The sequence below is a fragment of the Silurus aristotelis genome, assembly GCF_946808225.1.
Source record: "Silurus aristotelis genome assembly, chromosome: 19".
Taxonomy (NCBI): domain Eukaryota; kingdom Metazoa; phylum Chordata; class Actinopteri; order Siluriformes; family Siluridae; genus Silurus; species Silurus aristotelis.
The window spans coordinates 8,991,657-9,007,718 of NC_139592.1; the positions used below are offsets into that span (position 1 = coordinate 8,991,657).

Genomic DNA, 16,062 nt, shown 5'->3' on the forward strand with positions numbered 1-16,062 from the left:
GGCACTCATGTATCACAGTGTATTATACAGTGGCAGACCATGTGACCTCCAACACACCTACAATGTTGGACTGTCTGAGGTGTTTTACAATTTCCACAGCTGGTGACAAAATATTGTGGGTTCATAGAAACGTATTACGCAGAAGACGATTTAAGCAAAGTGATCAGTGTAATAAACAAGGCACTTCATGCTGCGATTACGAGAGTTTAAAATGCTCTTGTTACAAATCTCACACAAACAAGATGCAGAGTTCACAAAGGCTTAAGACGTACAGTTTACAAAGAAAGTGTTCACAAGATCAGAAACCCTGAGAGAGAAAGACATCCACCACAGTCTGACAACTACGTACCTCGAAATACAGCTTTGTGCTGCTTAATATATATAGAACATAAAATAAATTACAGCAGTCGTTCACAGTGTTTCAGCCTAATCTACTGTGGACTGTTAGGCTACAGCTTGTCTTTTTTTCCCCCCCAGATAAAACGGGTGAGACTATGTACATAATACAATACACTCCTAAGACTTACACGTCGCACCACATACAGTACAACACAAATAGATCACTGTCTCATGAATGGTGGTACCGGTTAATCAACAAACCACAGGATCATGAACGGTGATTTATCTTTTCCTTGGGGTGTTTGGGCTAACCCGCAAACCCCTATTAGTCAGTGCTGATTATACACGGTCCACAGAACAGCGTTTTCTTTTTCTAACGAACGTTTCCATTTTAGGCTCCTTGTGCAATCCAGTAATGTAAAATAATCATTTTTAATCTCGTTCCAAACAAACGATTAAAGGCTGGTCTGATTAACTTGGCACACTCTAATCTAAAGCCAAAGAAAATTTTTACATCAGAATCATGTAGACTGCTCCCACAACATTTCACTTTACACTCGATTTATGGACAGAAGAAATGAAAAGGCGAAACCATATAACTAATGGAACATCTGATAAGCATGGCACATAGAACGTGCCTAGAAAATGTCATCTCTAACGTAGAGTCAACATTTAAAATACACTTTAGAACGTTACACAGCCAAATACACTCCATAGTACCTTATGAAAAACAGTCTTCACACGTACCACATACTGGTAGAATATATAAATAACAGTTGTATCGATAAATAAAGAAAAATTACATAAAAAGAAAGTAAAAATAAAATAAGGTTGATATTTAATAAATGTCCAGCTCCAAAATTATTCAGCACACTGTTCGTGAGGGTTCCACTGTATGGAAGACAAAAATGCTTTTTGGACTATTACACAACTGAATGCACCAAGGGTCAGGAGAGTCCAGTGTTTAAATGCATTGGTTTAGGGTACAGCAGCTGGAGTGTCTTTCTCCAGTTCTACACCTGCTGCACCAACCTGCGGTAGTGTGGCATGACCTTACTCTCCGGGAGGTAGAGAGCCATTTCCAGTGCAACCAGAACAGGGAACTCTAGGGGAATGAGCTCTCGACGACTTATTCGAAAACGCTCCTCCAGCTTCTGCTCGCCGACACAACAGTACAGAGACAAAAAAAAAAAAAGGAACAAATAATTGGGTATACCTTGTATTTTCTATACAAAAATATACATTATATACAAAATGCATACGACACTGTTTTCTATAATGTAAATCTTGATTTTAAAAGCCAAAATAAAATACAAATAAAAGGCTTAAAAAAATTTTTTTTTTTCAATTTATCTTTGACTTGTGTCTAATTATGTTATAACTCAAGCAACTTTTTCCGAAAAAGACATAAAACCTGCTGTCACACTATCTGTATCCTCACAACCATAATTATTGCTTAAATTATGATCTGTTTAATTACTCTAATACATTATTCACTTCAGTGCGTGTTAACATAAGTGATCATGTAGCAGAAACATGTAAAAAAAAAAAAAAGAAATATGACAGTTAAAAAAATTTGACGAGGATTAATACACAGACAGTAAGGGTCAGTATATACCCAGTAATTACATTTTAATCTGGCCAAATAGCACTTACATCTATCAGCTGTCTGACCTCCAGTTTCTTGAGGTCACTGCTGATCTTGGCTGCCAGCAGCACACACACAGCAGATACGAGTTTTCGGTTGGGCTTGTTCAGTTTACCCTGCAGAACCAGCTTTTCAAAGTATACATAGGCCATCGCTATGGTAACCGGCTGTAGACCACACTCCTCGCTCACAGCACGCATGTCTCGTTTCAAGCTGAGTGACAGGAAACAGTTAACCACAAGTGACTGGTGTGAGAAGTGTATCCACAACAATTGGCGCACAGACACACACAGACACACACAGACACACACAGACACACACACAGACACACACACAGACACACACACAGACACACACACAGACACACACACAGACACACACACAGACACACACACAGACACACACACAGACACACACACAGACACACACACAGACACACACACAGACACACACACAGACACACACACAGACACACACACAGACACACACACAGACACACACACAGACACACACACAGACACACACACAGACACACACAGACACACACAGACACACACAGACACACACTTTAGCATTTAGCAAACCCAAACCAGTATGGCAATGCTTCAGTGCACAAAGTGAGCTTCTTAAAGATCTGGTTTACATGCTTTGGAAAGGAAGCTCTTCAGTGGTCTGCTATAGAGTGCTGATATCAACCCTACTGAACACCTCTGGGATGAATTGGAATACTGACTGCACCCCAGGCCCCCTCACCTACACTAGTACCTGCCTTTCGTAATACCCTTGTGGCTGATGAACACAAATATCCAAAAGCACACTCCAAAATCTAGTGAAACATCTTCCAAGATTAGTGGACACACACAAACTGTAAACATATATACACACACACACACGTGCGTGCACTCGCACATACATACATACGAGAAACGTTGTTTCCCCCTATGCTGATGTAACCTCAAATACTCCATAAAAACAAGAAATATTCACTTATAAATTCAGGGACAGTAAGCAATTTAAACAGATCACAAAATACCTTTATTTTTATTTTTTTCTTTAGAGAAAAACAGTATTATTCTAAAGGAAATACTTAAAATAATTTGTGTTATAGAAAAGCTATGTTAGGACTGGATGATGGCCCCCTAATAGCTCCAAAACCTAAGTTTTACTGATACCTAAATTGCCTCTCTGGCTGAGTAAGTGTGCAAATATGTGTGGAGACCCTGCGATGAACTGGCGTTCCATCCGCTTCACATCCTAGCCAACAATGACGCAGTTCTTACTGAAGATATACTTAACATTCAACGATATACAATGTACTTTCCCAAGCTTACCTTCTAATCTTGCTCAATGTCAGATTAATATGGGGAAACCTTTCCCTGAATGTCTCATTCATGTCCTTCTTCAGGTCAGATGGTTTGACATATTCAATAACAGTTGTCTGTAAAACACAAACACACGTTTGATTAAGATTTTTACAGACCAGTGCGTGACTAGAATACAAGCAGTTACTGTCAGTGGGTGGGATGGTTTACAATGTTCAAGGAGATCATTAACAGGCTGAACTGAGTGTAACAGTCACTGAAAAGTGGAACAAAAAATAGGTTCCTCTAGCCAAGCCTTTCAACTACTATCCTTACCATATGACCTGCTGATGAAGTCATGCGAGTTTGTGATATAATGCTAAAAGCATAAGAAATGACTGTTCTCTTTGTACTCATTAATTAGACATGTTTACACTAAAGTAAGATGCTTTTACTACATTAGTGATATGCTGGTGGTCCAAAATGAAAAAGCTCACCACATAAGAGCCAAAGATTAAGACCCTCTTGTGCTTCCCACATGGCCACTGAGGATCACTCAGCAGGTTAGGGTCATATTCTGACAACTCCTCCACACCTACTGAAAAGACAAGATATAATATGTCAAATAATAGTCTGTTAATCATATCACTGCTGTCAAGTTTAATGCTATATTTTTTTCCCCAGTATCTCAGTAACACACCAGGTTCTTGACAAACTGTCAAGCGCTGGTGAGAGAAGTTCTTCTGGCTGTTTATCCAGTTCCGGGATGCCGGTGTCTGAACAGTGCTGGAATCCACAGGGACATTGCTTTTCTGCCTGACCAGGGCATTGGTAGGAAGTAAGAACTGAGCATAGGATACCGTCTGCAAAACAGAGAAAAAGAGACACAAAAATATAAAAAAATATGACCTTTATGTCTGTTATTAGAGGTCACTGAATAGCTGAATTAGGCATTGAACTTTATAAACTTGCAAATCTGAATTAGTTAAGGGATTTTGGAGCAATGGTTTTCATTTAAATATTTATTTTTAAATGACAAAATCATAAACGAGAGGAACCATTGCATTTTTTATTTTAATATAATGGTTGGCATAAGGCAACATTTATTTTTGCCCTCCATAAGAGAAAGTTTGGGCACCTTTGCTATAAAGCAATCTCTCTCTTAAAGAAAATTGACAAATTAAAGGTCACTTATGACAAACCGCTGATCTGCAAATATAAACAGCACAAAGTATTGTTTATATCAGACTGAAGTAGCCTAGCATAACTGCATGAAATAAACTGTATGCAAAACATTTATTAAAACCTTAATTAATGGTGTTGCCATCGAGTTTGCGGTCTAAACTAATTGGCAATAAAATGATCTTATCTTACCTTCCCCAAAGCCCCAAGTTCCACACCCTCCAACACAGGAACTGTCTCAGCTGTTCCTCCTGATGGGTTTCTCTGTCTCTGGGCCTCCTCACTGTATTACATGGATATCCAGTTAGTCATCTTTACTCAACACTACCACCACATTGCATAGTGATCAGTCCAGAGCTAACAGAGAGAGCACGTGAGTTACTAAATAAGGCATTCTGCTCTGTATCTGAAATAAGATTCACTCCTGGGGCTCGTTGCAAGCTGACAACATGCTCAGAATGCTTCCTTATTCAAAAAACATGGTTTTCAATATGCTGTAGTGAGAGAAGCTGTGACTGGAAAAATGTGTTGTGGGTATGGGAAGGCGCACTATCCGCAGAGATACAATAAGGCACTCCTAGTGATTGATTTTTATGCTTCACGTAAATGATGAGAATGGGAAAAAAAAAAAAAAAATCTATGAGAGGTTGGACAAATGCATGAAAGTAAATCTGAATGAAAAAAAGGTGAATGAAGAATTTTACACACAAAAAAAAAAATACAATATTCAAAAGCTTACTTATAACTAAATGCTTTCAGAGATCAGATTCCACGTGATAATCACACTGGGCTTATACGAATCATAAAAGCCCTTGATGCCAAGATCAATATCTGATTTGTCCAGCTGGAGATTTATAACCCTCTTCTTTTAAAAAGATGATCTAATTTTGTGAAGTGAACCTAGCCTAGAGGACTACTTATTTGTCCAGCCCTGCAATAAAAAGTGTTCTGTGGCTGTGTGCAGTTCAGTACCTGATATGAAAGCTCTCCCCATAGGGCAGTACAGAGAAAGCAGCACACAGAGTTCGTTTGGCACAGATCACAACAATCCTGTAGGACACACACAGCAAATACACACAGAAAACACCATCAATGCTGGTGCTTTAAAGCAGCATAAGCTTACAAACATTAACGCAACTAAATCTACAATTAAATCTATAATTAAACTTTGCATGCCAATATCTATTCCACGTTTGTGTCCTCCAGATTAAAAAGAGATTATTAAAAATGATTATTACAGGTGAGCCAAAACAAATTGGGCAACCCTAAAACCAAATCCAAATCCTAATGCCAAACCTCAGCAGCATGCTGAAAGATACAAAAACTAGTATATTGGTGCTCAATAATTTGTCTTTAAAAAGAGAGGACTGGCAAAAGGTTGGCTAATAAAAAATATAAATTCACTAAACTGTGATTGCTGCATGCATCTTATTGCCACTTATTGCAGGGGTGGACAAATTTGTATCTAAAACACACAGGACAAGTATAATAATATTCCTGTGGAAGGAAAAAAAACTATGGGAGTTTTTTTCCCCTAAAGCATGTACCAAATATAATCACAAGAATGTTCCAACAAAAATAAAATATACATTTTTAATATATTAAAACAAAACCATACATACAGCATCTCACAAAAGTGAGTGCGCACCCAATCACAGTTCAGCAATCGTTTTAGTATTTCTTCTCAAGGGACAAAACTAGAGAAATGAAACTTGGATATATTTTAGAATTGTCAATGTGCAGACTGTAAAGCTGTACAGATTTACTGTCCTCTGAATATAAACTACAGCCATTATTGTCTAAACTGTGTCCAAAGTATCAATACCATTGCACCATAGTATCGAACACAGACACTTGAGACTCCTTTCAAAAGCTTCATAACCACATCGGCTATACCTTAAGTGTTTAACTGTCAAGGATGTGCTAATTTGATAGCACTGTAATAGAACAGCTGATGGTAAACAAGGTTATTGACTTTACTTTTAAACTGGTATATCTAAACAATGTGCTTTAGTTGCTTTGTGGTGAGGCATCATATTCTGTACACTGGAACTTTTTATAATTAAACTAAATATTATATATACAAAAAACATTACAGACTTAATAGACTCAACTAAGGATATATATTTGTATGGAATTAAATAAGAAACTAATTTAAGACCAATCAATTCAACTAACAGGCAACCAGAACAGGACATGGGGCAGCTGCCTGCCTATTAGGCTTACTAATAAATTTATGATTCATTCAGTGAAAATCAAGTTATTCACAGCAAGGACGCATGCAGTCCTTTTTTAGTCAATTATACTCTACTGCCCACTCTCAAACACTTGCTGACTCACCTGCTGCCTCGTGTGAGAAGTCAGTCTGTGCATATCAGTAAGCCCAGAGAGCAATGCAAACTTAAGTCTGGTTTAACTTGAGGGTTCAACCAAACTAACATTTTTAAAAACTCTTCAACGTTCGATTAAAATATTTGGAAAACACACTATAAAAAAAAATCATGATTAAAACGGTTTTGCACAAAAGTGCCAGCAGATGTAGTGCTGTTGTACCACATCGCCTACAGTAATGACTCAGATTCACACTGCGCAGTATCACACATCCTTTTTGAGTCTGGTTCCTCGCAAGGTTTCTTCTTCATCTCGTGGAGTTTTTTTCCCCCCCGACCACAATCAGCTTTAGCATGCTCATTATGAAAAGAAATGTAATTATATTTCTGAATTTCTGTATAGGAAACTACTCGTTTGCAAGCTTAAAAACATTTATGTTACATTGAATTTAATTGTATTTATATAAACAACGTTTAAAAGTGCTTCTTCTTACTCCACAGTGAACTTCAATTTTTAAATACACTACAGGCCAATTTTTACATCCACGGTTTTTAATTATGCACACACCTTAAACTGTACCTCCAAATAAAAATAGCGATAAATAGTATTATACTACAGTGCTGCTGAATTCTCAGTTCCGATTTGTCAGAAAATTATAATTTTCTATAATAGGTTATAAAGTAACAGTGCTAGTTTTATTCATTCAATTAGCATTTATTTTATTAATTTAAGACAGAGGACTTTGTGCTGTGGTTTTTTTGAGAACAGGACAAGGTTTTTTTTTTGTCCTATTAACATCAACAGAGAGAGAAACAGGGAAGCTAATAAAAGGATGACTGTTTATAACATTGATAATGGAACAGGAACTGAGTAGATGTGTGGCTGTTAAACATTAAATGTAACTTTAACCATAACTGATAATGTAAATTTTATTGAGCTAAAATCATGATTCGCAAAATGTTATGCAAATATTAGTAAAAGAAATAATTTAAATGTTAACAAAAAGATTAGGGGGAAAAAAGCACTCGCCTGCATTACATCACCCATTGTTGATTTGTTTCACATAAGAGCATGCTTATTCCTTATAAAAAAAAAAAAAAAAAGTAAACTTTAGACTAAATCTCATCATTTCTAGACACTATGCTTTGCTTTATACAAAAGTGTTTCTCAGTCAGGTTGCGAAGAGGTTTCAACAAAAGGAACAGGCAGCAGGTTGTGACGGAAAGAGCTGGGTGAAGATGGTGGACACATTAAACTCAGGCAATGTCGCATGTTTAAAGAAATGAACGATAATCGAAGATTCGAGAATCCAGCATATGTATTCAATGCTTCACTATTGCATAATCTAAACCACAGTGTCAGACCAAATTTAAAAAATATTAGACCACAGATACAGATGTGTAACTTGATGAATGAAGGTACAGACAAGAATGAAAGAAGCAGCAGCTTCAAGAGAAGGTGACTGTAAGAGGTAGAAGGCGAAAAAAAAGCTAAGAATTTTCCCGTTTTGGAAAATTAGAAGTGTTGATTGTGAGATAGTATGGGTTGGACCGATAAATAAAGAGTGTGTAGTGATCTAAGAAGTGCTGCATAGCAGGTTTGTAATGCTTTTTTTATTCTTCTTATTCATTTTTTAAGATGTCAGGTCTCAAGCATACAGTGTGTTAATGGCAAATTAGGATGAGGAAATTCATTGCAAAACACCTAATTCAATCCAGCTCAAATACATTATATGGACAAAAGTATTGGGACCCCCCCTACTCTTCCTCAATCTGTTACCACAGGCAGATAATTGTACAGGATGCCTTTGGAGGTGATGGCATTTAATTTTCCCGTCACTTGAACTAGTAGACCAAAACTTGCTCTATAAACATACGGTTTACACACGGCATGGGTTGGAGTGGAAGATCTTAAAAGGCTTACTATAGAGCTCTGACCACAACCCTACTGATCCCCTTTGGGATAAATTTGAAAGATCTGACTTTACAAAACCCCTTGTGGCTTAATGGGCACAAATCTCCAAGAGCACACTCCAACATCTAGTGGAACATCTTCAGGTTATTGTAAGTGTAAATGGGAACTGGATATACTGTATAATGGGATGTTCAAAAGAGGTATAAATCTTGTGGTCAGGTGTCCACAAACATTTGTCCATACAGTGCAGCTTCACTAGTTTTATGAAACTAGTATTATGGAATTTTTATTAAAAAGAAGAGCAAAAACAGTTTTGCTCATATCTAATATAGTCAATTATTTTGTGCTGTCGCACACACGCTGACTCACCTGCTGCCTCGAGTGTCATACTGACGCATATTCTTGATGAAGTGCACCTTCTTATACACCACAGGCCCCGGAGACTGGTTCAGTGTTCTGCAACAAAACAGCATTGATAATTCAAGTTAAAAACACTAATACATCATGATCATAAGAATGATAGTAAGAATTTAACTACTAGTAGCTTTAACCCTAAAATGTAAGCAAAAGTATGCTAGCATGCAAAAAAATATTCAAATCATTAAAAATTACAACATTAAAAACATATGAATTTCTAAAATGTATATATATATTTTTAAAGTTTACAAAGTGCTACACATTTGTTCCAAAATTAGTTCAACTACACATTTTGTTTATGTTCATTGTTACAAATACAGACTCAGAAGTTACCTGCTGTACTTGTTACAAGCTAAAGGCAGTAAAAAACTTTGAGGGTTAAAGAACACTGCTTGTATTCACATTTTTAATGACTCAAATCACCATAAAGAGAAGCTGAACCCCCCTGAAGCGAGAGCAACATGCTTTTACACTGAGGTTTGTTGCGACACACATCATCCAAGACCTTACATAAAAAACAAATACCATTTCGTGAAAAGAAAAAAACAAAAACAAAAAAAAGACTCAAAAACAAGTTTGGATCCTATCAGCAAAAACAGGAGGTCAAAATTAAACTTTGATTTATTGGATCCCGTTAAACTACAGTGAAAGCGCAAAATGAATCATGTGATCGCCTGATAAGTCAACTCTAGTGGCAGCATAAATCACAGCGTATTACAGCTTTTCAAACTAACTCTCTTTTCAGCAAGACACGCATATCAGAAATGGGAACAACAACCAATCCAATACCCTGCCAATGTTTACAGCTTTGAAGCAATGCAGATTTGACTCTGTTTATTTCCCTGCAAAAGTTATGCAAAACACCACTGGAATGATGGGGTGTGCGTTATCACTCAGTACATCGTTTTCATGTCAGACTTTACTTCACATTCATAGCATAATAGGCACATATTTACTTTTACATACATTAGGATTTGGCAGACACCATAATCCAGAGCAGCTGAGGCAGTGCTTTGTAATCTCAAACAAACAAAAACAAAAACTGCACGCTTGAACAATTAGATCAGATTCTAAGAACACAGACAGGCTAAAACCTCTGCAAGGGAGAAAAAGTTTGTTTTATTGTTTTTTTTAAGTAACTTGTTTGTATAAATGTAAACAACAATCCAGCGTTTCAGTCAGTATCGGTCTGATATTGATACTTATAATTTGTACATGTACATTTCTAATAAACACCTGGTTTACCTGGTTCCAATATTTCATTCCATTTTGTTTGTTTTATAACATTTTTAATCGTGACAAGATATTTTGGCTGAGTAGCCATAATTATAATATAATTATATAATTATAATAATAAACATAAGTCTAATAAGGAGTATTTATTGTGTGTTCCTCCTAAATTTCAGTTCTGATTCTTCAAAATGAAAATGAAAGTCTTTTGAAACCCGGAAGTAAATGTTTTTCACTGCTAGACATCATTTTTATGTTCATCACAGGGAGGATGTTTGAATGCCTCAATATTACATACTGATTAGATGATGTAATAACACTTCTTTCAGCGTGACTAAGAGAAACTATGAACTCAAACAATCTAATCTTATACGAATATAATAATTTAAAACAAAAAAATAAGAAATGAGCTATAATTGGTGACTGGGGTGGAAAAAGCATCCGTCTTCACTAATAAACACAATGTATCCTGTTTAACAAGTGTGGTGTGTGTGTGTGTGTGTGTGTGTGTGTGGTGAAAACAGTGTGACGTTTGAAACATACCCTTACAGTTACAGACTTGCCCGATGCATTACGGAACAAGAAAACACTTACCGCTGACGGAGCTCCAGAGGTCCGGGATTCGCAGCGGACACTGCGCCCGGAGATTTAGCGCTGGACGGGTTCTGAGCTCCGGAGGTCGAAGGAAGCGGGAGTCCTGCAGATAACAATGAATCCATTCTTCCGCTGTCAAACGACACTTCATTGCGGGTTCCCGCTTGGCTGGACCCTATAAGCGCTGTGGTGAGGAGTGGACCAGGGGGGCAGGGGTTTGTCCGCGGTAAAGCAGTTCCACTGTACGGTGACAGCGGAGAGAAATTCCCGTAGCTGCCCGCCGTCGACACCGGGAGAGAACCCGCCGGTGGTTCGATTTCATCGTTTTGGTTAAAGATTTCTCCCAGGCCATTACCGAGAGGGTAGACAGGACGTCCGTCTAGGGAGATGTTATTCAGGAACAGCAGAGCCGCTTGTCTTCGGCGTGAATCTTTGTTTTTGCGCGGATGTTCTTTGTACGCTTTCGCCGCGGTGCCGCCGTGAGCGCCGCACGCAGCTGCCGCCATTCCACACAGCGCTCACTGTTGGCGCACGCGCACACGCACGCACCGGCCTATTTACTCAGGAGAGGCATAAAGTCCCACCCTTTGGCACCTAATTGGTCGACCCGGCTACGATCATGTAAATCATTTGACTGCTGACCAATCAGCTGCGAGACACTTGTTCTGGACTGTGTCGCAATTGAATGATTAATTATAGGAAGCCAAATAGCTGCGACAGTCGCTTATAGCTTTCTCATTAAGGATAAACTTATAAGGAATAAACCTATAGACACTAAACTCAGATTTTATAACCTATATATATATTTATCCCTGTAAAGCTGCTTTGGGACAATTTCCATTGTTAAAAACAAATAATATGCAAAATAAATTTTAGATACAAAGAAATAACTGAATTGAAGTGGCTCCTTAAAATTATTATTTAGGCAAGGAACACCTATAACTGTAAAATATCCTATAAAGCTATAACTATAAAAACATCCACAATAGAGATTTAATTCATGAATATTTTTTCACTGTATTAACTACTATTTATTTTACAGCCATATAGTATGCCCAAATAAAGCTTCAATCATTCCTACTACAGTATTTCAATGCACAAACTCGATCAAACTCGATTTGTCTATCAATAAAGTTGAGTTATTGTTCTGGGAGTCAGGTGCAGAAACTGGCTTTAGAAAACAGACGCATAAGTGCTGACCGCATTGCTTTAGAGGTTGCAGAAGCAGAAAGTCTGTTTGTCAGTGCTCAGACCTTATGCTCCACACTGCAACAAGTCAGTTTGCATGGCCGTCTTCCCAGGAGGAAGCCCACAAACAGTTTGCTGAAGACAACCTGTGCAAGAGCATGACTTACTAGAACGATGTCCTGTGGTCTGATGAGAATAAGCTAAACTTGTTTGGCTCAGATGGTGTCGAGCATGTGTGGTGACGCCCTGGTGAGGAGTACCAAGAAAATTGTGTCTTGCCTACAGTCAAGCATGGTGGTGGTAGCATCGTGGTCTGGGGCTGCATGAGTGCTGCTGGTACTGTGGAGCTGTGGTTTGTTGAGGAAGACATGGATTTCAACATGTAATATGACATTCTGAAGCAGAACATGATGCCTTTCCCTCAGAAACTGGGCAGATTGATCAAGATCACTCTGTAAATGAGAGAGACCTTTCCACCGACAGTCCCTATCGAACCTGAGGCAGCTTGAGAGGATTTGCAAAGAAGAATGGCAAAAAATTCTAAACGCTTGTTGCATCCCAAAAAGATAAGGCTATTATTGTTTTCAAAGGTGATTCAAGTAAGTATTGACTAAAGGGTTTGAATACTTATGTACATGTGATATTTAAGTTTTTTTATTTATTTATTTATTTTTTACATACATTTCTAAAATTCCTTTTTCATTTGTTTATTATGAGGTACTGTGTGTAGATTAATGATAAAAAAATAAAACAATTGCAAGTATCAGGCTGCAACATAAAATAAAAAATGTAGAGTACCGGAGGAAGCATGGAGATGTATAGGAGAGATGGCAATGGAGTTTTCAACCAGATTGTTTAACATTATTTTGGATGGTGAGAGGATGCCTGAGGAGTGGAGAAGGAGTGTGCTGTACCAATCTTCAAGAATAATGGAGATATGTAGACCTGCAGTAACAACAGGGGAATAAAGTTAATCAGTCACACTATTAAGTTATGGGAAAGAGTAGTGGAAGCCAGGCTGAGAGAAGAGGTGACCATCTGTGAGCAACAGTATTGTTTCAAGCCGAGGAAAAGCACTAGGGACACAATATTTGAATTAAGAATGTTAATAGAGAAGTATAGAGAAGGTCAGAAGGATTTGCATTGTGTGTTTGTGAATTTAGAGAAAGCGTACGACAGGGTGCCGAGATAAGACTTGTGGTATTGTATCAGGTGTGTCAGATAAGTATTTGAGGGTGGTGCAGGACTTGTATGAGGGCAGTGGAGTGATTGCAGGGAGAAGAGGTAGTGATGGTGGAGGAGTTTCGGTACATGTGGTCAACAATGCAAAGTAATGGGGAGTGTGTTAGAGAAGTGACAAAAAGAGTGCAGGCAGGGTGGAGTGGGTGGAGAAGAGTGGCAATGGTGATTTGTGATAGAAGGGTATCTGCAAGAGTAAAAGGGAAAGTTTATAGGACTGTGGTGAAACCTGCGATGTTGTATGATTTAGAGACTAAAAGACAGAAGGTGGAGCTTGAGGTAGCAGAGCTGAAGATGTTGAGATTTTTATTGGGAGTGATGAGGATGGACAGGATTAGAAAAAAGTTTATTAGAGGGACCGTGCATGTAGGATGTTTTGGAGACAAGGTGAGGGAGGTGAGATTGAGATGGTTTGGACATGTGCAAAAAAGGGACATGGGGTATATCGGTAGAACAATGATAAGGATGGAGCCGCCAGAAAGGAGGAGAAGAGAAAGACCAAGGAGGAGGTTTATGGATGTAGTTAAGAAGACATGTAGGTAGTTGGTTTGAAAGAGCCAGATATAGAGGACAGGGGGGATGATTCGCTGTGGTGACCCCTAATGGGAGAAGCCGAAAGAAGAAGTAGAGTAGTACTGAAGACATTTATACTATGAACGAAAATGTATGGAATTATATAGTAAACAAAACATGTTAAATAACCTATAATTTTTTACCTATAGTTTTCTTAAAAGTTCCTTTTGCTTTGATGACAGCTTTGCACACTCTTGACAATCTCTCAGTGAGCCTCATGAGCTAAACACCTGGAGTGGTTTTCCAACAATCTTGAGGAGTTCCCAGAGGTGATAAGATCTGGTGATTGTAGAGGTCAGGTCATCTGATGCCGCAATCCATCACTCTCTTTTGTGAACAAATATCTATAAAATAATGTAAATGTGTTTTTGGGGTCATTGTCTTGTTGGAAAACAAATGATGGTCCCACCAAAACAATAGGGAATGGCATATCTCTGCAAAATGTTGTGGTAGCCATGCTGGTTAAGTGAACCCAAGATTTTGAGTAAATCTCCAACAATGTCACCTGCAAAGCAACCCCATACCAACATACATCTTTCATAATTTACAATGGGAACCACACATTCATGGTCTAACAAAGACATATCGGTTAGACTTATCAAACCAAAGGAGAATTTTGCACTGATCTAATGTCCATTCTTTGTGTTTCTTGGCCCAAGCAAGTCTTATCTGCTTGTTGTTTTTTCAGAGTAATGGTTTCTTTGCCACAGTTAAAGGCCTGGCTCATGCAGTCTCCTGCAAATGGTAGATGTTGAAATATGTCTCCCACTTGAACAAGCATTTATAAATTTGTGTTTTCTGAGGCTGGTAATTCTAATAAACTTACTGAACCTTATGCAGCCGAGGTAGCTTTTGGTCTTCCTTTCCTGGGTTGGTCCTGATGAGAGCCTATTTCATCATAGTGTTTGATTGTTTTGTTGACAGTACTTGGGGATACATTTAAGGTTCTTGAGATGTTTTGGATTGACTGACCATCATTTCTTAAAGTATTGATGGACTGTGTATTCTCTTTACACAACTGAGTGTTTCTTGCCATAATATGTATTTGTACTGTAGTTGTAGTAGTACTAACTGGGCTATTGACCCTGTACAAATAACTCTTGACCTGTGAATTAAAAACCATTGCAGGTGACCACCTCATTAATCTAATGAGAGAATACCATAAGTTTGCCTATATATATATATATATATATATATATATATATATATATATATATATATATATATATATATATATATATATATATATATATATATATATATATATACAGTGAGGAAAATAAGTATTTGAACACCCTGCTATTTTGCAAGTTCTCCCACTTATAAATCATGGAGGGGTCTGAAATTGTCATCGTAGGTGCATGTCCACTGTGAGAGACATAATCTAAAAAGAAAAATCCAGAAATCACAATGTATGATTTTTAAACTATTTATTTGTATGATACAGCTGCAAATAAGTATTTGAACACCTGAGAAAGTCAATGTTAATATTTGGTACAGTAGCTTTTGTTTGCAATTACAGAGGTCAAACGTTTCCTGTAGTTTTTCAACAGGTTTGCACACACTGCAGGAGGGATTTTAGTCCACTCCTCCACACAGATCTTCTCTAGATCAGTCAGGTTTCTGGCCTGTCGCTGAGAAACACGGAGTTTGAGCTCCCTCCAAAGATTCTCTATTGGGTTTAGGTCTGGAGACTGGCTAGGCCACGCCAGAACCTTGATATGCTTCTTACAGAGCCACTCCTTGGTTATCCTGGCTGTGTGCTTCGGGTCATTATCATGTTGGAAGACCCAGCCTCAACCCATCTTCAATACTCTAACTGAGTGAAGGAGGTTGTTCCCCAAAATCTCGCAATCCATGGCCCCGGTCATCCTCTCCTTAATACAGTGCAGTCGCCCTGTCCCATGTGCAGAAAAACACCCCCAAAGCATGACGCTACCACCCCCATGCTTCACAGTAGGGATGGTGTTCTTGGGATGGCACTCATCATTCTTCTTCCTCCAAACATGTTTAGTGGAATTATGACCCAAAAGTTCTATTTTGGTCTCATCTGACCACATGACTTTCTCCCATGACTCCTCTGGATCATCCAAATGGTCATTGGCA

At 38.1% G+C, this 16,062-nt stretch overlaps 1 protein-coding gene across 4 annotated transcripts; it reads right to left on the minus strand.

Moving 5' to 3' along the window:
* Positions 1-702: 702 nt before the first annotated feature.
* On the minus strand, positions 703-12,570 carry cables2a (Cdk5 and Abl enzyme substrate 2a). 4 transcript variants are annotated; one of them, XM_083569894.1, is made up of 9 exons: positions 10,957-12,568; positions 9,085-9,171; positions 5,443-5,520; positions 4,663-4,753; positions 3,989-4,151; positions 3,786-3,883; positions 3,319-3,425; positions 1,996-2,200; positions 703-1,493 (listed from the first exon to the last, which is right to left on the minus strand). In XM_083569894.1, the coding sequence occupies exons 1-9, from the start codon at positions 11,460-11,462 to the stop codon at positions 1,353-1,355; spliced, it is 1,476 nt and encodes a 491-aa protein (XP_083426020.1). In that variant the 5' UTR covers positions 11,463-12,568; the 3' UTR covers positions 703-1,352. The 4 variants fall into 4 exon arrangements, with proteins under 4 accessions (XP_083426020.1, XP_083426019.1, XP_083426022.1 ...); XM_083569893.1 differs by having other exon boundaries at positions 3,786-3,886; positions 10,957-11,747; XM_083569896.1 differs by lacking the exon at positions 5,443-5,520 and having other exon boundaries at positions 10,957-12,570.
* Between the last annotated feature and the right edge of the window lie 3,492 nt (positions 12,571-16,062).

Coding starts and splice junctions, on each gene's coding strand:
- cables2a (XM_083569893.1), bottom strand. CDS start 11,462: ATGGCGGCAGCTGCGTGCGGCGCTCACGGCGGCACCGCGGCGAAAGCG. Junction 3,887..3,988: donor GACAGTTTGTCAAGAACCTG/GTGTGTTACTGA, acceptor TTGTCTTTTCAG/TAGGTGTGGAGGAGTTGTCA. Junction 1,494..1,995: donor AGGTCAGACAGCTGATAGAT/GTAAGTGCTATT, acceptor GTCGGCGAGCAG/AAGCTGGAGGAGCGTTTTCG.